The 23805-nt window shown below is 40.6% G+C and overlaps 1 protein-coding gene across 1 annotated transcript in view; it reads left to right on the top strand.

Annotated features, from left to right (window-relative positions):
- The first annotated feature begins 20699 nt into the window (after positions 1 to 20699).
- LOC126484256 (uncharacterized) overlaps positions 20700 to 23805 on the top strand; it is an 87062-nt gene continuing 83956 nt past the window's right edge. Inside the window, exon 1 of the mRNA XM_050107677.1 lies at positions 20700 to 21171. Coding sequence (XP_049963634.1) covers positions 20907 to 21171 — 265 coding nt within the window. The 5' untranslated portion in view covers positions 20700 to 20906. The remainder of the gene's footprint in view (positions 21172 to 23805) is intronic.

Raw genomic sequence — 23805 nt, 5'->3', positions numbered from 1 at the left:
CTAAGGTATGCAGTTACCCATGCTCACTATTACCTATGTAAATGGTTTACTATAGGTTAAGGGTACATATTGGTTAACCATGGAGCCGGTTGGCTTAGATACAGGCATCTGCGAGCAGAGAGCCACTGGGCCCTTTTATTAAATATTTATTTTGGCAAATGTACGTTACAACTGTATTTTGCTTACATTGATATTTGAACAAACATCCTACTGGATGTTCAAGACAAGCCTTCCAGCAGGGCAACGAGCTCATAACTCTCAAGCAATTAGTAACTTAATTGCACAGCCTTTAAATCAGCTTTTAAGAAGGCCTACAAGACTTTAGATCTAAACAGTTGATTTAAACAACTAGCAAAAGGTACTTTAAAAAACTCAACACATCAGACATACAACTAGAAACTCTTAGCCACATTAAATAAGATTTGTTAATTTAAATAGCACCTCAAGCAGCATTCTGTAATTGTAAACAAACACCAATTTTTAAAATAAACACGCCACTCAGTAGAAACGTAGAGCAATAATATGCAACACACAGCAAAGCTTTACTTTCTAATACTGGAGCAAGTTTTGCCAGTTAATGGATTAAGTATTGACTCAAAGCTCTGATACTAAACAATATTAATTAAAAACAATATACAGGATAATAACAACATTTATAAATACAGTCATTTGCTGAGTTGACATTCATTGCAGCCATAAACCCCAGCCGTGCATTCTACAGCAAATGTTCAGTAAACTGACATCGGCTCTGTCACATCTGGCCAAAGTACAACTTCCAACAACCACATACATCATCACCCAATGTGTCATGCCACATGCCAAATTAATTAAATGCTTCACAAATATTAGAGGGTTTTTAGAACAGAGAGAGCATCACAATTAATCACATATAATAATACAAGTTAATTACACAAGAATTAACACTGCAACCCTATCAAGCTATGCAAATGGCTGCAACTGATAGTGTAAATAAAAAAGTCAGACAAATAATGAACATATTGGTTAACAGCTCAACAAACAAAATGGGATATAGTTTAATGCTGGCAGTGCACATGCTGGAATTTAAGTTGTCACGAGTGCAATATGCAATACTGAGATTTAATCAGAGGGTCCAAATAATTACCTGCCATTTGTCATGGATACCCAATGGAATTACCACCAAGTTCAATACAGTTGAAGAAACTTGACTTGGCTTTAGTGTTCAGCAAATTCCTTCTGTTAATCAAACGTCAAGGACGAGAGTGAAACCCACCTACAATTTGCATGAAAGTCTCATCCTCTCTCTCTCTCTCTCTCTCTCTCTCTCTCTCTCTCTCTCCCTATCCCTCTCTCTCTCTCTCTCTCCGCCTAGTGTATCTTCTGGATGGCAGAAAAAAATCTGGAACTGCCACCCAGGCTCCTGTTGGTCTTGGGTGTGAACACCAGCACGTGGCCCCAAGTGCAGGCTTCCTCCTCCTGTCCAGTGTACGTCCCGCTTACTCTCTATAGACAAAATCGATTTTCGTGCTTGCACGCAGCTTGAAAGTTCTCCCCAAATAGTGGCAGACATCCTCTCACTACAAGGAGGACCAGCGACCACTTACACTGGTGAAATCGACCCAGAGAGAAATCAATACAGACATATCCATCACTGATGTTGTAGCAGGAAGGGAGGGTAGTGGGGCATGTATGTGTGTGTGTGTGTGTGTATTTTTAAGTTTCATTTTTTTATTGATTTTGAGTGTGTGTGGCAGATAGTGAATTCGCCTGAATATTAGTCTCCTGTTGTTGTTCTTTTGGTTATTGAGTATATTTTCATTTTTATTTGTATCCTTCTGTATGAAATATGTTTCCTGTAGAGTAAGCTTTAACTCTCTTTTGTTGTTATGGCATCAGGTTGCCATGCCTGTTTTTATCCCAGGGAGATGGTGATTTTCTTTTAATAGGCGTTCTACATATACAAAGTGGGTACATTCTATCTTCAGTGCTGTTATATGTTCTCTGTACCTGATGTTAAGATTTCTTACCATCGTCTGAATATGTTTGATTGGAGCGCAAATTCGTAGCGTTTTTGTTTTGCATGTTGGTATTCCGCTTGCTATTGGTTTAATAAACGACTGTCATTTGTTATTTGTAGTTCATTGTTGCTATTTGAGTTTACATATTGTCATTTTGTCATTTAAAGACAGTGAATGGAGCTGTGGACGCCAGAATGTAGAGTGCCATGTGGAGAAATCGGAACATTTCCGACATATTCTTCTGCTTAAATTCAATTGAGAGATTATACGTACAGAGGCTGCTAGAAACATTTTCGCCATGTGTGGTAATAATAACACTGGACAGAGCTGGTAGGAAAATAGTTTTCTCGTTGTAAGGAGGATCACTTTGACGTTAGTGACTCTCCATATTCAAGAAGATCTTCGGGGTTTGATGAAGATCGTTTAAACGCATTAATTCACAATTATCCACGTCATTGAACTCAAGAACTGGCAAATTTGATGAACTGTCTTCATTCAACCATCAACCCTCCTGCAACATTTTTGTGCAATGGAGAAGGTTCAAAAATCCTAAGGTAAAACTTCAAGAATCAGCAGGTGGCCATATGTGCACCTCTGCTTGTTCATCATCAACTGTCTCATGAATAACACCGACTATCACTATTCTGTATGGTTTCTGGTAATGGGAAGTGGTATCTTTATGCTAACATAAGGAAAACAAAGGAATGATTGAGCCCAAACAAAGCACCAGCTCTCAGTACAAAGATACAGAAGATAATTTTATGCAGTGGTGGAACAGCGGTACACTACATATTGTTTACCCCACTGCTGTCAGTTATTGACTCATTCTACACACCCCATATTCACCTGAACTTGTACCCGTAGATTTTCACCTTTTCCGATCTCTGTCGAACAACCTTCAAGGAGCTTCATTTCTGGATGAAAATGTCCTTCCAAACATAGCTGGACGAGTTCCTCATTTTAAAATCATGTAATTTCTACAGTCGCAGAATCACAAGGCTACCACAGCTTTGACAGACTGTACCAGTTACCTTAGTATTCATACATTCTGTTCAGTTTAAAGCAATTTGTCACAAAACTGTTTGTGACATACTTTATGCTGATTAATTATTTATTGGGATAAAAGGAGTATGTGGATCTGTATTCAATGGATGTCAAAATTTATTCAATCTTCATGTTATATATTATTAGATTATTTTTGTATCTGCAACCAATTGTAAATAAACCCTAATGAAATACATTTCATTATTCATATGTAGGGACTCCACTCAGGAAGTAATCCAAATGATGTTGGGGTACACCATTCATTGATGCACTTGTTTCATTTATCACTTTAGTGCATTTTAATTACAGTTAAATTTAGATGTACATAGCAAACATGGAAGCAACTAGACAATAGAACAAAGACAAAAATAAAAGATAATAAATTTCAGCAATGAACAAGTATGTTGTTAATTTAACCTCCACAACACAGTGCACAGCCCCACTGCAGATGTACCGGCATCTGCACTAGTCAAGGGCATAGTCGCCGAGGCAAAGTAGGCAAGGTGTTAGTCAGCGGGTGTGCCCAAAAGGGAATTGTAGGTCGTTGCCCTTTCAAGGGGATGGTGCAGCTGGTGGTGGAGGTGGGGAAGCAGGTGATGAGAGCCCTACCAGTGTCGCCAAACAATAAGGTGTGTCTGAGTGTTGCTTTGTGTCCACAGATGTGAGAGTACTGTCTGCCTCCTGGGCATCAATGGTAGCCTGTAGGTTATAGGCTGATTTAAGTCAGTGTAATAAGACAGTTGTAGATTTGTGGTGAAGGAGTACATAAAAAGTGTTAACACCTCTCCTTAGACACTTGTGGGGTTTAGAGTATGGTAACTGGAGACCTTTCAGTACTGTGTCATTATGCAGCACTAAAAACCTGCACGTTGTGAGGACCTTATGAACGAATATCTTGTGAATTCGGTGGTGTTGAGGAGGTGGCGTTCTAATGTGTGAAATGTGCTGTTTCACACAGCTGACTAGAGTTGGCAACTGACTGGTGTTTTGTAGTTCTATAGACTCGAGGAACTCCGCTAGTAGGTTCAAAGGCTCTCCATATAAAATCTCTGCCTGCAAGTCTTCCATAAAAGCTGAAGAAACCCCTTGCAGTAGCCAAATTAGTGTTTCTGTCTACTCGCCCTGATGGCACATTAACGGCGCCTTTAAAGATCGCGACCATCTTTCCACCAACCTCCCTGCCGCCATTGGATAAGCAGTATCCAGCAGCAACTCGTACTCTGAGCTCACTTATTTGTTTCATAGTTTATTTCTTAATTTCTTTGCGTGTTTTTGGGTACTTGTATAGTTTAATTCATAAATTTCGGTCGTATTATAGTATTTGAGAGTTGTAGCATCGCGTTTTAGTACCTGAATAGTATAAATTCGCGTAGTGGTCAGTCATCGGTTTTTGTTTTGAACGGCCAGTGTCAGTTGGTCACAGCCAGTGAGCTCCCTACCGTCGTTGGATAAGCAGCAGCCAGCAGCAAGTCGTACTCTTACCTCACTTATTTTCTTCATAGTTTAATTCTTAATTTCTTTACGTGTTTTTGGGTACTTGCATAGTTTAATTCACAAATTTTGGGCGTATTATAGTATTTGAGAGTTGTAGCATCGCGTTTTAGTACCCGTGTAGTGTAAATTCGCGTAGCCATCAGTCATCTGTTTGTTTTGAACGCCTTGTGAGATAAAAGAGAGGGAAAAATATTGTTAGGGATGGATAGGGACTGCGCCTGTTGTGTACAGATTCAGGGGGAATTGGCCACCGTCCGTAAACAGCTGGAGGCTGTGTTGGCCATGGTCGACAGGCTCCAGGCTGTTGCCCTGGGCCCCAGTGACATTGGGACACCCGAGGCTAGCTCTTTGGCGCCTCTGGAACCTGTAGCATCGCCTGGGATCTCTGTGTCACTGCGCCCTGCCGTTCGACACTTGCCTGATGGTGATTGGCGAACTGTGGCGGGGTCGCGAATCCCAGGGCGGAAGGCGACTGTTGGTTCTGGCCACAAGGCTGTACCCTTACGCCCCCGTAACAGATCTGAGGTGCTGCCCACTGCTGAAAGTACTTCTGAGACAGCAAGGGCGGCCTCGCCTGTTGCGGCAGTCCCCGGTCTTCCTGAGAGGTCCGGACAAGTGCAGAGAGTGGGGTTACTTGTCACTGGGAGCTCCAATGTTAGGCGGGTGATGGAGCCCCTTAGGAACATGGCAGCTAAGGATGGGAAGAAAACCAATGTGCACTCCGTGTGCATACCAGGGGGAGTCATCCAAAGTGTGGAAAGGTTCCTTCCGGATGCCCTGAAGGGTACAGGGTGCAGCCAACTGCATGTGGTGGCTCATGTCGACACTAATGATGTGTGTCGCTATGGATCAGAAGAGATTCTCTCTGGTTTCCGGCGGCTACCTGAGTTGGTGAAGACTGCCAGTCCTGCTAGAGAGATGAAGGCATAGATCACAATCTGCAGCATCGTCGACAGGACCGATTGCGGACCTTTGGTACAGAGCCAGGTGGAGGGTCTGAAGCAGAGGCTCAGACGGTTCTGCGATCGTGTGGGCTGCAGATTCCTCGACTTGCGCCATAGCGTGGTGGGATTTCGGGTTCCGCTAAATAGGTCAGGTGTCTACTACACACAAGAGGCGGCTACACGGGTAGCAGGGGCTGTGTGGCGTGGACTGGGCGTTTTTTTAGGTTAGCAGTCTTGGGAAAGATCAAAAAGGACTCCAGTCTCATAGGGCACATGGCAAAGAAACGACGACAATCGACGAAGCAACAGTCGGTATTGTAATTGTAAATTGTCGTAGTTGTGTTGGAAAAGTACCAGAGCTTCAAGCTCTGATAGAAAGCACTGAAGCTAAAATCGTTATAGGAACAGAAAGCTGGCTAAAGCCTGAGATAAATTCTACCGAAATTTTTACACAGGCGCAAACCATGTCCAGAAAGCGGGGATCAAATAAAGTAGGTGGTGGTACGTTTGTGTCTGTTGGTAGTAGTTTATCTTGCAGTGAAGTTGAAATAGATAGTTCCTGCGCATTACTGTGGGAAGAGGTTATACTCAACAGCTGTACCAAAATAATAATGATATAATAGCTGAATGCTTCAAATAAAACTTGAATCTCATTACAAATAAGTGCCCCAATCATACAATTATAATTGATGGAGACTTCAATCTACCCTCGATTTGTTGACGAAAATCCATGTTCAAAGCCGGTGGTAGTCAGAAAACATATTCCGAAATTGTACTAAATGCTTTCTCTGAGAATTACTTTGAACAATTAGTTCATCAGCCCACACGAATTGTAAATGGTTGCGAAAACACACTTGATCTCTTAGCCACAAATAATCTTGATCTAATAGAGAGTGTCATGATGGATATAGGGATTAGTGAACACAAGATCATTGTAGCGAGGCTCAAAATCATATCAACCAAAACCACTAAAAATAAACTCAAAATATATTTATTTAAAACAGCAGGTAAAAATTCCCTTGATACCTTCCTAAGAGAGAGTCTGCATTCCCCCCAAGCTAATCATGTAAGTGTAGACCAGATATGGCTCAAATTCAAGGGTACAGTATCGACAGCAATAGACAGATTCATACTGCATAAGTTAACACAAAAAAAGTTGTACACAAAACACGTCAGAGCACTGTTGCAGAAGCAACGTAAAAAACATGCCAAATTCAGAAGAACGCAAAATCGCCAAGACTGGCTAAGTTTCACGGAAGCTCGAAATTTAATGCGGACGTCAATGCGAGATGCTTTTAATAGTTTCCAGAATGAAATATTGCCTCAAAATATGGTAGAAAACCCAAAGAGATTCTGGTCTTATGTAAAGTACACCAGTGGCAAAAAACAGCCGATACCGTCACAGCGATAGCGATGGAAATGTTACTGATGATGGCGCCACTAAAGAGGAGTTACTAAATACAGTTTTCCGCAATTCCTTCAAGAAAGAAGACGAAGTAAATATTCCAGAATTCGAAACCAGAACAGCTGTTAGCATGAGTGACATAAAAGTAGATAAGTGTTGCGAAACAATTCAAATCACTTAAGAAAGGCAAGTCTTCTGGTCCAGATGGTATACTAATCAGGTTCCTCTCAGAGTACGCAGACACGATAGCGCCTTTCTTAACAATTATATACAAATGCTCACTTGACGAAAGGTCTTTACCTAAAGACTGGAAAATAGCACAGGTCACATCGACATTCAAGAATGGAGATAGGAGTAACCCATTGAATTACATACCCATATCAATGACCTCAATTTGCTGTAAGATTTTGGGGCATATACTGAACTCAAACATTATGAATCACTTTGAAGAAAATGACTTATTGATACAAAACCAGCACGGATTCCTTGATTGAATTCCTCACAAGTTCGTAGTGATAGACTGTAAATCATCGTGTAGAACAGAAGTGATATCTGGCGTTCCGCAAGGTAGTGTCATAGGCCCTCTGCTGTTCCTGATTTATATAAATGATCTAGGTGATAATCTGAGCAGCCCCCTTAGGTTGTTTGCAGATGACGCTGTAATTTACCATCTAGTAAAATCATTAGACGATCAGTTCCAATTACAAAATAATCTAGAGAAAATTTCTGTATGGTGCGAAAAGTGGCAATTAGCACTAAACAATGAAAAGTGCGAGGTCGTCCACATGGGTACTAAAAGAAATCCGATAAATTTTGGGTATACGATGAATCGCACAAATCTAAGGGCTATCAATTCGACTAAATACCTAGGAATTACAATTACGAGCAACTTAAATTGGAAAGACCACATAGATAATATTGTGGGGAAGGCGAAACAAAGACTGCGCTTTGTTGGCAGAACACTTAGAAGATGCGACAAACCCACTAAAGAGACAGCCTACATTACACTTGTCCATCCTCTGCTGGAATATTGCTGTGCGGTATGGGATACTTACCAGCTAGGATTGACGGAGGACATCGAAAAAGTGCAAAGAAGGGCAGCTCGTTTCGTGTTATCGCGCAATAGGGGTGAGAGTGTCACTGATATGATGTGCGAGTTGGGGGTGCCAGTCACTGAAACAAAGGCGGTTTTGTTTGCGGCGAGATCTATTTACGACATTTCAGTCACCAACTTTCTCTTCCGAATGTGTAAATATTTCGTTGACACCCACCTACGTAAGGAGAAATGATCATCATAATAAAATAAGAGGAATCAGAGCTCGAACAGAAAGATTTAGGTGTTCCTTTTTCCCACGCGCCATTCGAGAGTGGAATAGTAGTGAAGTAGTATGAAAATGGTTCGATGAACCCTCTGCTAGGCAATTAAGTGTAAATTGCAGAGTAACCATGTAGATGTAGATAGATTGCTTTGTGGGTGTTAGATCATGGTGTGACAGCGTTTCACTCCAAACAATTTGCATACTTCATATAGCGGGGTCGACTCAAACTGGTGGCTGTGGTCTGTGATTGTTGCAGCCAGACTTCCAAAGCGTGTGATCCAGAGCTGTACAAAGGCCTTAGCTGTAGTTTCTGGCATAATATCTGCTATGGGCACTGTCTCTAATCGCTGCATAACGCGATCAATCGTGGATAGTGTGTATTTATATCCTCCATACTCCAGAAGTGGGCCCACTAAGTCCAGGTGAATGTGCTGCAGTCTTCCCTTTGGACGTCATATTCTCCAAGTGCCAAATTTGTGTGGCGCTCTGTTTCGCGTCGTTGGCGGCCTTCGAGAGCCTAGTGTCTGCAGTTTGCACTCAAATGTCACTTGAGGCCATATGAAACAGTATATAACTAGTTTGAGGGCAGGTCGAATTCTGTGACGTGACAAACGATGGAGACTTTGAAAGGTGTGATGTTGGATTCAAAGATGAACCAAGTGATATGTCACATCAGATCTGTTTCTCAGATCTGGTAAGAGAGCGATGTTCGAAAATCAAACCAGTCGATTGATCGTGCAGTAGTACGCAGAACTGTAGGTCGTGTTCTTGAGCCAAAGCGAGTTCATCATAGTTTATATTCATAGACAAAGCATTTATTCGAAACAAATAGTCTGTCACTAAGTTCTCACAAACCTTCATGTGTTGAATGTCGGTGGAGAATTGGCTGACATACAGGGTGTAACAAAAATGTATGGCACAAATTGCAGGACACATTCCCCACACATAGATGAATAGTGTTACATGAGCATGGATCTGGAAAAGCTTTGTTTACATGTTACAGCTCATTCTCTAACTCATTAATCATGGGGAAAAACACACAAGAACAGGACATTAGAATTGTGGGGAACATGCTTTCTTGGTGACATTTGGTTTCATTGTGAACAGCCAGTGTTTTGTTTTACATGTCCCTATTGCCATATTTAGAGGTAATATGAACTTTTCCAGCGATCATCCTGACAACTGCAAACACACTAGTTACTACATAGAGTTAATCACAGACTTGGGTCGTGCAGTCACAGTGTACACAAATTCAGAGGTGGCAGACGTCCATTTGATTTATTTATTAGCTGACGGCAATGGCGCTCACGCTCAACGTTTGTACCGGAAGAGATTTCCAGAACAAAGTTACCCCAACAGGAAAACGTATGAAGCCATTGACCATCGACTTAGAGAACAAGGGGCATTTCAACCTGATACTTGCTACCAGTTGAGGTCTAGAAGGACGAGGACCACTCTAGTATCAGCACAAGACTTGTAGCTGTCACATTGAATGTTGACCACATGACTGTCTCATGAGTGTTACACTAAGACCAGCTGTATCCATACCATTTACAGCGTGTGCAGGCACTATCAGCAACTGATTTTCTTGCACAGTTACTCTTCTGCAAAAGATTTATTCAACAAAGAGTCAACCCCAATTTTAGTTAAGCGGTGCTGTTCACAGATGAGGCGCTTTCTCAGTGAGATCAGATTGTAAATTTTCACAATCAGCATCTATGGGCAGATGTCAATTCTCACGAAACTGTTGAAGTAAGTCATCAACAAAGATTTTCTGTCAATGTTTGGACCAGCATTCTTGGTGACTGTTCGATAGGGGCTCTCTTTCTTCCACCCGTTATCAACAGCCAGTTATCATAATTTCATAGAGTTTGTCATACCTGATCTTTTAGCAGATGTGCCTTTAGCTGTGCAACAAAACATATACTTCATGCACGATGGATCACCTACTCATTTCAATGTTAGTGTCCATCGGCTTCTAAATAATAGATTTGATGACAGATGGATAGGTAGAGATGGACCAATTGTCTGGCCTCCACGCTCTCCAGACCTAAACCCAATGGACTTTTTTGTGGAGACATCTGAAATCTCTTGTGTATGGAACCCCAGTAAAAGGCGTTCAAACTCTATGTGCCCATATGATGGAAGAGTGTGAAACCTTATGCAATACTCCAGGGATACATCAGCACATCCAACATTCACTACGCTGACGGGTTGATGCATGTATTAATGCCCACAGGGGGCATATTCAACATCTCCTGTGAGAAAGAGTTGCGTTTAGTATGCTGGTGCCTTCTATTTGTGTGTGTTTCCCATGACTAATGAGTTGGAGAATATGAGTTGTAATATAGAAACAAAGCGTTTCCAGACCCATGTTCCTATAAAATAATTTCTTCATCTATATGTGAAGAATCCCCCCCATGAACCATGGACCTTGCCGTTGGTGGGGAGGCTTGCGTGCCTCAGCGATACAGATAGCCGTACCGTAGGTGCAACCACAACGGAGGGGTATCTGTTGAGAGGCCAGACAAACGTGTGGTTCCTGAAGAGGGGCAGCAGCCTTTTCAGTAGTTGCAAGGGCAACAGTCTGGATGATTGAATGATCTGGCCTTGTAACAATAACCAAAACGGCCTTGCTGTGCTGGTACTGCGAACGGCTGAAAGCAAGGGGAAACTACAGCCGTAATTTTTCTCGAGGGCATGCAGCTTTACTGTATGATTACATGATGATGGCGTCCTCTTGGGTAAAATATTCCGGAGGTAAAATAGTCCCCCATTCGGATCTCCGGGCGGGGACTACTCAAGAGGATGTCGTTATCAGGAGAAAGAAAACTGGTGTTCTACGGATCGGAGCGTGGACTGTCAGATCCCTTAATCGGGCAGGTAGGTTAGAAAATTTAAAAAGGGAAATGGATAGGTTGAAGTTAGATATAGTGGGAATTAGTGAAGTTCGGTGGCAGGAGGAACAAGACTTCTGGTCAGGTGACTACAGGGTTATAAACACAAAATCAAATAGGGGTAATGCAGGAGTAGGTTTAATAATGAATAGGAAAATAGGAATGCGGATAAGCTACTACAAACAGCATAGTGAACGCATTATTGTGACCAAGATAGATACGAAGCCCACACCTACTACAGTAGTACAAGTTTATATGCCAACTAGCTCTGCAGATGACGAAGAAATTGAAGAAATGTATGATGAAATAAAAGAAATTATTCAGATTGTGAAGGGAGACGAAAATTTAATAGTCATGGGTGACTGGAATTCGAGTGTAGGAAAAGGGAGAGAAGGAAACATAGTAGGTGAATATGGATTGGGGGACAGAAATGAAAGAGGAAGCCGCCTGGTAGAATTTTGCACAGAGCACAACATAATCATAACTAACACTTGGTTTAAGAATCATGAAAGAAGGTTGTATACATGGAAGAACCCTGGAGATACTAAAAGGTATCAGATAGATTATATAATGGTAAGACAGAGATTTAGGAACCAGGTTTTAAATTGTAAGACATTTCCAGGGGCAGATGTGGACTCTGACCACAATCTATTGGTTATGACCTGTAGATTAAAACTGAAGAAACTGCAAAAAGGTGGGAATTTAAGGAGATGGGACCTGGATAAACTAAAAGAACCAGAGGTTGTACAGAGATTCAGGGAGAGCATAAGGGAGCAATTGACAGGAGTAGGGGAAATAAATACAGTAGAAGAAGAATGGGTAGCTTTGAGGGATGAAGTAGTGAAGGCAGCAGACGATCAAGTAGGTAAAAAGACGAGGGCTAGTAGAAATCCTTGGGTAACAGAAGAAATATTGAATTTAATTGATGAAAGGAGAAAATATAAAAATGCAGTAAGTGAAACAGGCAAAAAGGAATACAAACGTCTCAAAAATGAGATCGACAGGAAGTGCAAAATGGCTAAGCAGGGATGGCTAGAGGACAAATGTAAGAATGTAGAGGCCTATCTCACTAGGAATAAGATAGATACCGCCTACAGGAAAATTAAAGAGACCTTTGGAGATAAGAGAACGACTTGTATGAATATCAAGAGCTCAGATGGAAACCCAGTTCTAAGCAAAGAAGGGAAAGCAGAAAGGTGGAAGGAGTATATAGAGGGTCTATACAAGGGCAATGTACTTGAGGACAATATTATGGAAATGGAAGAGGATGCAGATGAAGATGAAATGGGAGATATGATACTGCGTGAAGAGTTTGACAGAGCACTGAAAGACCTGAGTCGAAACAAGGCCCCCGGAGTAGACAATATTCCATTGGAACTACTGACGGCCGTGGGAGAGCCAGTCCTGACAAAACTCTACCATCTGGTGAGCAAGATGTATGAAACAGGCGAAATACCCTCAGACTTCAAGAAGAATATAATAATTCCAATCCCAAAGAAAGCAGGTGTTGACAGATGTGAAAATTACCGAACTATCAGCTTAATAAGTCACAGCTGCAAAATACTAACACGAATTCTTTACAGACGAATGGAAAAACTAGTAGAAGCCAACCTCGGGGAAGATCAGTTTGGATTCCGTAGAAACACTGGAACACGTGAAGCAATACTGACCTTACGACTTATCTTAGAAGAAAGATTAAGGAAAGGCAAACCTACGTTTCTGGCATTTGTAGACTTAGAGAAAGCTTTTGACAATGTTGACTGGAATACTCTCTTTCAAATTCTAAAGGTGGCAGGGGTAAAATACAGGGACCGAAAGGCTATTTACAATTTGTACAGAAACCAGATGGCAGTTATAAGAGTCGAGGGGCATGAAAGGGAAGCAGTGGTTGGGAAGGGAGTAAGACAGGGTTGTAGCCTCTCCCCGATGTTGTTCAATGTGTATATTGAGCAAGCAGTAAAGGAAACAAAAGAAAAATTCGGAGTAGGTATTAAAATTCATGGAGAAGAAATAAAAACTTTGAGGTTCGCCGATGACATTGTAATTCTGTCAGAGACAGCAAAGGACTTGGAAGAGCAGTTGAATGGAATGGACAGTGTCTTGAAAGGAGGATATAAGATGAACATCAACAAAAGCAAAACAAGGATAATGGAATGTAGTCTAATTAAGTTGGGTGATGCTGAGGGAATTAGATTAGGAAATGAGGCACTTAAAGTAGTAAAGGAGTTTTGCTATTTGGGGAGCAAAATAACTGATGATGGTCGAAGTAGAGAGGATATAAAATGTAGGCTGGCAATGGCAAGGAAAGCGTTTCTGAAGAAGAGAAATTTGTTAACATCCAGTATTGATTTAAATGTCAGGAAGTCATTTCTGAAAGTATTCGTATGGAGTGTAGCCATGTATGGAAGTGAAACATGGACGATAAATAGTTTGGACAAGAAGAGAATAGAAGCTTTCGAAATGTGGTGCTACAGAAGAATGCTGAAGATTAGATGGGTTGATCACATAACTAATGAGGAAGTATTGAATAGGATTGGGGAGAAGAGAAGTTTGTGGCACAACTTGACCAGAAGAAGGGATCGGTTGGTAGGACATGTTCTGAGGCATCAAGGGATCACCAATTTAGTATTGGAGGGCAGCGTGGAGGGTAAAAATCGTAGAGGGAGACCAAGAGATGAATACACTAAGCAGATTCAGAAGGATGTAGGTTGCAGTAGGTACTGGGAGATGAAAAAGCTTGCACAGGATAGAGTAGCATGGAGAGCTGCATCAAACCAGTCTCAGGACTGAAGACCACAACAACAACAACATGTGAAGAATGTGTCTTGGAGTTTGTGCCGTACATTTTGATACACCCTGCAGTCTAGGTGGCAATAGTGTCTAGGAGAGCAGTCACTACTCAGATCGCTTATGGCATCCACGAGTGGCCAGTGGTTTGTATAAATACTAAATACCCTGCCCTCCATTTCTGTTTTGAATTGCCACACAGCGTCATAAACTATCACGAGCTCTCGGTCAAATATAGATAATTTTCGTTGTGCAGTGGTAAGTTTTTGCGAATAAAATCGTACTGGCTACTGTTGTCCATTTACCAATTGTTGCAGGATCGTTCCAACTGCTGTTTCACTGGCACCAGCTGTGACTGCTAAATAAGCGTTCTTGATAGGGTGAGCCAAGGTGACAGCTTGTTGCAGATTTAGTTTGATGTTGTCGAATGTTCTTGTTGTGCTTATTTTTTCCTAATAGTGCATTCATGGTGCAAGTTATATCGCCCATCTTGGGACAATGTCTTCTGTAAAAGGTAATAGCTCCAAGGAATCTTCTTAATTCTTGATAGTTGCTTGGCTGTAGGAGTAAGCGTAATAATTTGATTCTTCCTACTGCAGGGCAAATTCCAGCCTGATTGAAGGAATAACCAGAAAATATAACATCTTTCTGTTGGCGCTGACATTTGTCGTTATTCATCGCAGCACTGTGCTTTTCTAGAGATCGAAAATACATTTGAGATGTATGTCATGTTCTTGATGCGATGATAAGACCAAGGTGTCTCAAAGAAACAAAAAACAGAAATGGAACTGTAATAGTGTCTTGTCTATAAAACGTTGCGACGTGTAGGTAGAGTTTTTTAAACCATACAGCATGAAGAGAACTTCATATAACCCAGACAGTGCTACTATGGCAGTTTTGGGTATATCTTCATTTGCCATGGGAATCTGTAAATACGCCTTTTTGCAGTCTAAAACGCTATAGATGGTAGCGCCAACCAAAGCCAAAGCATATGAAAAGACCTGAATGTTCAGAATGGGTATCGATCAGGTAACTTATGTGTGTTTTGTAAACGATAGTTACCGAAAGTTTATAAGTTTCTTTGTCACAAAGTGGGCGAGTGAGGCCCATGAACTCTCTGATGGGCTCACAATATCCGCCCATAGCATATATTCAGTTATGTTTTTGGCAGTGCTTAGTTTATTCAGTGCCAGGCCTATATACTGTGATGCACTGACGGTCTGGGCATGGTATTCATTCTATGAACAGTGTCGCGAATCACTTCACATTATTTAATTTGCTCACACAGTGAGTAATTGGTAGAGTTTTAACTGACAGGGGTAGCAAGAAAACTGGGAGTGTTGTAAAGTTTATGGACCTGAGCATCTTGTGATATGTGGGTCACTTTTTCAGAATTCTGCTGTCGTGGAGTCGGTGATGGATGCTGCTGCTGTAGTTCCTAATGCTGCAATTACTGAAAAACTGGCTAATTCTGCTAGTGTGGATGATACTGATGAAGGTGATGGCATTGTAACTGACGGGGTTTTGTAACTGTTTGAGGTAAGTTTATTAGTTGTTAGTGTATGTCTCCAACAGACATAATTTTTCTCTTCAGACAGAGATTTCATTCAACATGGAAATCACTCTCTTTCAGTTTCCTTATACACACATCAAAAAAAGTTTTGCATCACCGCAGTTCCCAGAACTCCTGAAGATAGACGTTGACTGTGGTTATTGTATCACAGAGACAGTCCCTTTGACTGTTCAGAGATGTCACTAAGCCCGCCCAAAGATGTAAACAACCATGCATGAGCAGCACCTATTAGATGGAGTGGGTCCGACAGCCAATCAGTTACAGTCATTCCACCAGGAAGGAGGTACACAGCTCGTGTTGTCTGTAATTCAACCATGCCTAGACGGTCAATACCGCGGTTCGATCGCGTCCGCATTATTACTTTGTACCAGGAAGGGCTCTCAACAAGGGAAGTATCCAGGGGTCTTGGAGTGAACGAAAGCGATGTTGTTCGGTCATGAAGGAGATGCAAAGAGACAGGAAGTGTCGATGGCATGCCTCGCTCAGGCCGTCCAAGGGTTACTGCTGCAGTGGATGACCACTACCTAAGGATTCTGCCTCGGAGGGACCCTGACAGCAGCGCCACCATGTTAAATAATGCTTTTCATGCTGCCGCAGGACATCGTGTTATGACTCAAACTGTGCGTAGTAGGCTGCATGATGCACAACTTCACTCCCAAAGTCCACGGTGAGGCCCATCTTTCCAACCACGACACCAGGCAGCTCAGTACAAATGGGCCCAACAACATGCCGAATGGACCACTCAGGATTGGCTTCATGTTCTCTTCACCAATGAGTGTCGCATATGCCTTCAACGAGACAATCGTCAGAGCCGTATTTGGAGGCAACCTGGACAGGCTGAACGCATTAGACACACTGTCCAGCGAGTGTAGCAAGGTGGAAGTTCCATGCTGTTTTGAGGTGACATTATGTGTTGCCAGCATACGCCACTGGTGGTCACAGAAGGCGCCATATTGGCTGTACGATACGTGAATGCCACCCTCTGACCGATAGTGCAAGCATATCACGAGTATGGGGAGGCGCTGGTCTTCATGGACGACAATTCGCGCCCCCATCGTGCACATCTTATGAATGACTTCCTTCAGGATAGCAACATCACTCGACTAGAGTGGCCAGCATGAACTCCAGAGACGAACCCTATCGAACATGCCTGGGATAGATTAATAACCTGACATAGGTGTTATGGACGACGTGACTCACCAACCACTCTGGGGGATCTACGTCGAATCGCTGTTGAGGAGTTGGACAATCTGGACCAACAGTACCTTGATGAACTTGTGGATAGTATGCCACAACGACTACAGGCATGCATCAATGCAATAGGACCATTTATGAAGGGCTTGCTGTATGGTGGTACAATGTGCAATGTGTGGTTTTCATGAGCAATAAAAAGGGCGGAACTGATGTTCATGTTGATCTCTTTTCTGTACAGGTTCCCGAACTTTCGGAACCGAGGTGATGCAAAACTTTTTTGATATGTATATTTCATAATCATATTCTGAAGGCCGTATTCCAGCACATACTGTGTGACACGAAGGGTAGTAACCACTTCAAACGTCGGTAGGAAGTCGATATGCCCATCACACATTCTCCACTAATTGTCATTCAAGGAACAGCTCTGCCAAGTTGGATGAAATGTGGAACTTTCATAGTGTTGCACAAGTTGGTTACAATGAATTGCCAAGTAAGTACCTCATGTAGCCCCATATCTATTGTCTGTTCCATAGTTCTGAAATGCTTGACAGAGGTGTCGTTTGCGGTGCATAGCTGTGCATCTGACATGTCATTTGTTGATTTAAATAAATGAGCAGATATGATGCTCACTGTGGAACCTGTGTCAATTATAAAGAGGCTGTTAGAGGTGTAGACCTCCATGTAAAGCCTTGTATTCGCTCCTGCTGGCTCAGTCAAACTTGTTTACCTGTTGCTCTTGATCCTCAAGAGATTCTACTGTCTGTTGTGGTTTAGAGCACCTATTGTGGGCGACTTCTGAAGTTTTGAGAAGTCGCATGGTTGTGAGCAGTTGCTTTCTCTCTTGCCAAAATGAGCATGGAATCATCACCATTATTTTCACGATGTGTCATTGACACACTGTAACCCCCACCCTTTTTCCTTCTTCCATTTATTATCCACTTTAAACAATACCCAGTCAAAGTAATTAATAAGAAAAATCTTTTATGAAGATTTGAGAGGAGCAAAGATTACAATAAACTTTCAAGTTTACTTAACTTGTCATGTTGAGATGTCTGAAGTTCTTCTTGTCTAGAGGTCTGATTCTTGAAGATGAAAATCTAACATCAGGTTCACACAGATGGCTACAATAAACTTTCAAGTTTACTTAACTTGTCATGTTGAGATGGCTCCAGTTCTTCTTGTCTAGAGGCCTGATTCTTGAAGCTGGAAATCTAACTCCAGGTTCTCACAGTGGTTTGAACTAAATAAATTGGAAGATTGTTGTTGCAGAACTTTTTACTTAAATATATTTTCCACTGATTTACTCACATTTTAGTATATCATATAGTATATTGATTTTTCACATTAACAAAGCCAAAATTACATTGCTCACCCCTATTATACAAAAATACATCTGATCACAACAGAGACAAGTTTACAACTTTCATACTCTGCAGAAATAACAATAGTCCTAAGGGTTTGCAATTTTTCTTAACCAATGAATGCCTACTAGTTTTTGTTACATTATTGATTTCGATTATTATTTCATAAATGAATCCAGAAACAAACATAGTGAACAGTTCAGGATTGTGTAATTAATAGTAGAAATTTTAGGTGTGCAAATAATTCGTAACTTCAAATGTTTCTAGAAGAATAATTTTAACTGTACTTATCGATTATAACATAGAAACTAAAATATTTTATAAAGTAATTGCTTTTCATAAATTTTAGCTTGAAATATAACATGCTGTGTATAAAATTATATGAAAGTTTTCAGAAAAGCAACTGAGATAATATTGACCTGTCCAAAATTCGAATAAAATAATGCTACTATCGATAACTCTGTTGAGAAAAAGTACTGTTAGATGAGGATGTCCTGTTACAACGTGTAGTGTTGACATCCACTGAGGGCATGGTCCCCCAGCTGCTGTGCACCACACCCGGGCACCATTAGCAATGGTCGTGAGCACTTGGGGACCGTAGGACTCGTCTGTTGAGAATCTCATACGACCAATAAATTTGAGTAGCGGACGTTATAGTTCCAGTCATCTGCTCTTTGTCGTTGTGGTGGAATAGCATCAAGTTTACAAGTTAAACGGAGTCCGGCGAATCACATTCCTTCGCAATCAGCACACACTGAGTTAGGGGGGATAACTTGAGTAATCAGATCAACCAGAGAGTGTTGTCCAGCATGCTGCTTGGAAATACAGCCTCTCACAGTTGCCGTCCATAGTTGAGAGGGTTTTTTGCTACCAATTCTTTTCTTGTAGATAACTTGACATAGGTGTTGTGCTAGAGTTTTGCCAAGTCACTGAAATAGAGCCCATTTTGCGATGTCGAATTTTATAAGAGCCAGCGGGGCATGGATGATTTCACTGATAACCGGTGCATAATCCGCAATACTACTCAATAAGGCCATAATTTTGGGTTTGTCTTCCACGATACTGTGACTTTTTAAAATCAGTGCACTGGTTTCAAAACACAATGTAACATGCCAAGGTTGGAAAGCCACTAATTTAGAAATGGTGTCAGGTCTTAGCGGAACAGCATTAAAATCCAGATAACATTGTGATAGCGTGTTCAGCCTGGGCTCACAGCACATTTGCAGTGCAGGATCAAAATTTGAACGTATCTTGTAAGGCCCAATCAGCTGGACTGCATATTGTTTAACGAAGAAATTCACCAAGGGTGGAACTGAAGCGAAACAACTGGGAAACATTCATGCATCTTCATTGCAAATTCGTGCATTTGTCATCTAAACTGAATATTGTTGGTAAGTAGCACAAAGTGTTTCTGCTGTGGCTTCAACTAGTACGTCTGTATGGTACAAATGTTGGTCATGTCTTTGTCTGCCATTTGCATAGTCGGCAAAATGCTGCTTCGCACAAGACTCTCGTGTTTCGGTGTTCCACCTCGTGTTGCGCAAGGAGCATGAGAATGTTTGTCTGCGGAAGAGGTTGCTTTGAAGTATTTGTGCGAAGAACGGATGTTCTTGAAGGTTCTCCATGTCTGGTGTAGGTACTGTAGCTGCAGAGCACACATCAGAAGTAGGATCTGCTTTTGTTGTACTGGGGTCACCAGTGTAGGGAATCTACTCAGGAAGTACTCTGAATAATGTTGTGGTACTTCGATCATTGATGCACTTCTTTTATTTGTCAATTTTGGGCACTTTAATTACACCCGAATTAACATGTGTATAGCAAAACAGAAGCAACTACACAACAGAACAAATGAAAAAGATAAAATTTAATATACTTCACCAAAGAATAAATGTATTGTTAAGGACTATGATCTCTGATGAGAAGAGTTCCCATAAGCATATAATAATTTAGTAATTGATTACAGTACAGTACAAACCTTAAAACTTATTATTGTCATGATTTTCTAATAGTCAGGAAACAGCATTTTATAGACAGAGTACAGTAGATTATAAATTCATTTTGTGGATATTCCTAATTATTTACTAACTGTGTTTTGATACAAATCAACTTTAGCACTCATATTACGATGACAAACATCATTTCTAACAATTTTGTAAGTTCTGAAATATTTCGTTTATTGTACCATACACTAATAAACCATAAATTTATAAATTCTCTCTGATAATGAACAACCTTCTTCCATATAATCTTCTTATTTAGAAAGAGTACTTTTGTTTTTCGTTTTCTAAGTGTTACTAATATTTTAATTTATTTATATAATGCCATAGCTTAACTACCAATCGAATTTTAAAGACGATGTCAGTTTAGAGACGAATATTTCTGAGACAAAAACATACTGGGCTCTGCCGTTTATTACGTTATTTGCTGCTTTTACAGAAATAGTCCCTGTACTAGATTTATCATTAACTCAACAATAAACCTGAATACTAGTTAATAAATAACGGTGGAAAAACAAATAAAAGCTATAAAATTTTGTTAAGGATCAACACGAATATATGCCAAATCTTTTTTACAGCAGGTCATTGTCAGCTAAATTTATTTCTTATTACAGTATTTTTCTTGGTGGCAATTCGATAGACATTCAGCATATAACATGTCGATAGGATAACATCGATCATGTAACAGTTGACCCGCTAAAGAGGTTCTATGCACATTTTGACATTAGACGCATTGTTTATTTTGATTATCTGTGGATTATGTTGACACTAGGAGGTGTTTTGTTGTGCGTCAGTGTAGGAGATACAGTGAGAGTGAAATACGTATGGAACTGCTGCTAAAACTGCCCTTTTTCACGGCGTCGCTCCATTCGTAATACAATTTATTGTAGCGTGATGTCGTTTACTGTTCCGAAACTAGCTGTGAAAGACAGCTTCGACGAAGATGATGGGAGCGATGATGTTGAGGACGAAGTGTTTATTCGTGACGGTAGAAATGGTTTCAAAGTGGACGAAGAAAGAGGAGTGAAACGACCACTTATGGCCCCAAGAAGGAAATTAAAAAGCACACATCTTCAAAACGAAACTGGCAAAGTTTCGTCCTGTAAAGTTTTCTGCGTACCTTGTTGTTACGGTGTAATAGCATTGACGGCACTTTTAGGTAACACGTCTTGATCTCTACTTGTTAGCTGATCCTCTGCTCGTAGATTATTGCATTACTTCTGTAACACCGTGGTTTTCTTTTCCTGTTTTGTGTTATATTTTATTCCTAGATAACGATGTAACAGTTCTTAAGTACATTGCTAAACCAATAGATAATATACGCACAAAGCACCTACAGAGTTCACTGCAATTTCGCAGTTGGCAAGTTCTGGCAGTTACTACCATATGTTTGTGGACACAGTTATGTGTCCGAAAAGGCTACTTCCCAAGGACACTATACCAAGTAATATTGCTCAAACATCACTTAGCACTAAATAAACATGCAGCGCCATATGGAAGAAAAGAGAAACATTAGAACACTGTATACAAGTCATAGTTTGATACAACTTTCTCCTTAAATTACATGATTCCACTAAAAATTCAGAAGAGTCAATAAATATATTTTCTTTGTCAGTTTTATTTGAAAAATAATACTATTATTATTAATTATGTCTGTAATGTTCTATGGAATGACAGGTTTTCTTTAACAACTTAATGCAGCTAATTACAGTATAGGAAGAATGAGGTGTGTGTATGCCACAATTTTATCTTAAAATTTGCAGGCTGTTATAGTATGTCCCTTATGTGACATTATACTATCTATCTGAGGTAGCCTATTTTACATATTTTATGTCACAAATCGTCGTTATTTGCTGAGTTTTAAAAACAAATTGTAGGCTTAGTTATTCCAATATTCTACTGCATATGTTACGATAGCTCATACAGATAGTCAAACATCCATTGTAGTGCCCCATTTTTGCATAGCCATGTAAGGTTTCCAGATCTTTGACCATGAGCAGGGATAGACTATATAAATCTTTCTACAGCTGACTGCATTGTGTGAGAGCTGAAATCAGCAGATGACATCTTTCTATTTATATTTCGCAGAAAGTCTATGAAGGTAAGATAGAGAAATTTGAGCTTACATGGAGGTGTACCAGCAACTGTTCTTCCCACAAACCATTCACAAGTGGACAAGGAAAGGGGATGTGACAGTGGTAAACAAAGTACCATTGTGAATATAGATGTAGATGTATCACAAGTACTATATGACACTTTGCTGAAATTGACCTGGTGACACTGTACTAAAATTGTGGAAATAGGCCTATCATGTTCGAAATACAGTAACATTGATGCAGCTGCTGTAAAGCTGATGTGTAGCTGTATTTTCATGGTGTAGACCTAAATACATTATACAGTTGCACATCTTTTCTTTGAAATGAGTGCGTGCTATTCAAAGAAAGAGACATTGGTCATTGTTCAATGCAGTTTAAGTGGGTAGGTCTTTTTAAAAAATACACTTTATGGATTTTTTCCTGATGCACTTTTTTGTATTGGTACTGACAAACGAATCCAGTAACAGGTTGAGAGGGGAAATGGAAGTTGTCTGCATCTAAAATCATTGTAGCTTGACATAATGTGATAGAACATTTTTAAACTTCAGTTGTCTTCAGTATATGTGGAAAATAGACAGAAAGATGAATATATTAATCTGTTTACTGACAGATTAGCTGATGTTTGCTGTTACTGTGTGTACAACAAACAACAGGAAGGGCACTGGGGAGCAGTGTTTGATAATTTCCTGAAAAAACTCACTGAAATATGGTATTCTTGTTCACCATAAATGAAAGTTAGCCCCTAAGCATGAACAGAAAAAGAAATAGCTCAGATGCTATAAGGATGAGCTGACTCATATGGGAAGATGTGCTCAGACTGTACAGAATATATAAAAAATATTGTAAACAAGAGCCTGAGTTGGATAACACCATATATAGAGCTCATTTATGATGTAAAAAGAACTACAAAGACAAACTTACCCTGGCCAAAAATCTGGCATGTGAATACTACATAGAGGGTGCTCCCAACAAACGTAAAGCAGGGTGGGACACAATCAATGAAGAAAAGTCGAAAACCCCACACAAGTTGCAACACTGGACCCTGAGGAAGTAAACGATTACTTTATTAACTATCTGAGCAAAATTAAAGAAAATGACACTTGTACTTTACATCTTTTTGTTGCTGAGCCACCTAAGGGTTGTTCCTTCCATTGGAATGCCATCATCCCCAGGGATATTACAAAATCTCTATCAAGATTCTCAAACTTCAGAAGTATGGACTGTTATTAGTTCTCCAGCCATGTGAGGGAAAAACAACTGTCTGTATGTCTCTGTAAGAGTCCCAATTTCTTGTATCTTATTTTTGTGGTCCTTACGTGCGATTTAGGTTGGCAGTAGAATCGTTCAGCAGTCAGCTTCAAATGCTGGTTCTCTAAATTTTCTCAATTGTGTTTTTTGGAAAGAATGTCGCCTTCCCTCCAGGGATTCCCATTTGGATTGCCAAATCATCTCAGCAACTCTTATGTGTTGTTTGAACCTACTGGTAAAAAAGCCAGCTGGCCACCTCTGAATTGCTTCAATGTCTTCCTTCAGTCTGACCTGGTACGGATTCCAAACAACCGAGCAGTAGTCAAGAATAAGTCTCACCAGTGTCCCGTATGCTGCCTTCTGTAAGAGGTGAACCACTGTTTCCTAAAATTCTCCAATAAACCAAAGTTGCACATTTGCCTTCCTTATCACTGTTTTCACATGCTCAT

This window comes from Schistocerca serialis, chromosome 6, assembly GCF_023864345.2.
Source record: "Schistocerca serialis cubense isolate TAMUIC-IGC-003099 chromosome 6, iqSchSeri2.2, whole genome shotgun sequence".
In the NCBI taxonomy this organism is placed as follows: Eukaryota; Metazoa; Arthropoda; class Insecta; order Orthoptera; family Acrididae; genus Schistocerca; species Schistocerca serialis.
The sequence above is the reverse complement of the archived record's forward strand: the minus strand, read 5'-3'. Positions and strand labels throughout refer to the sequence as shown.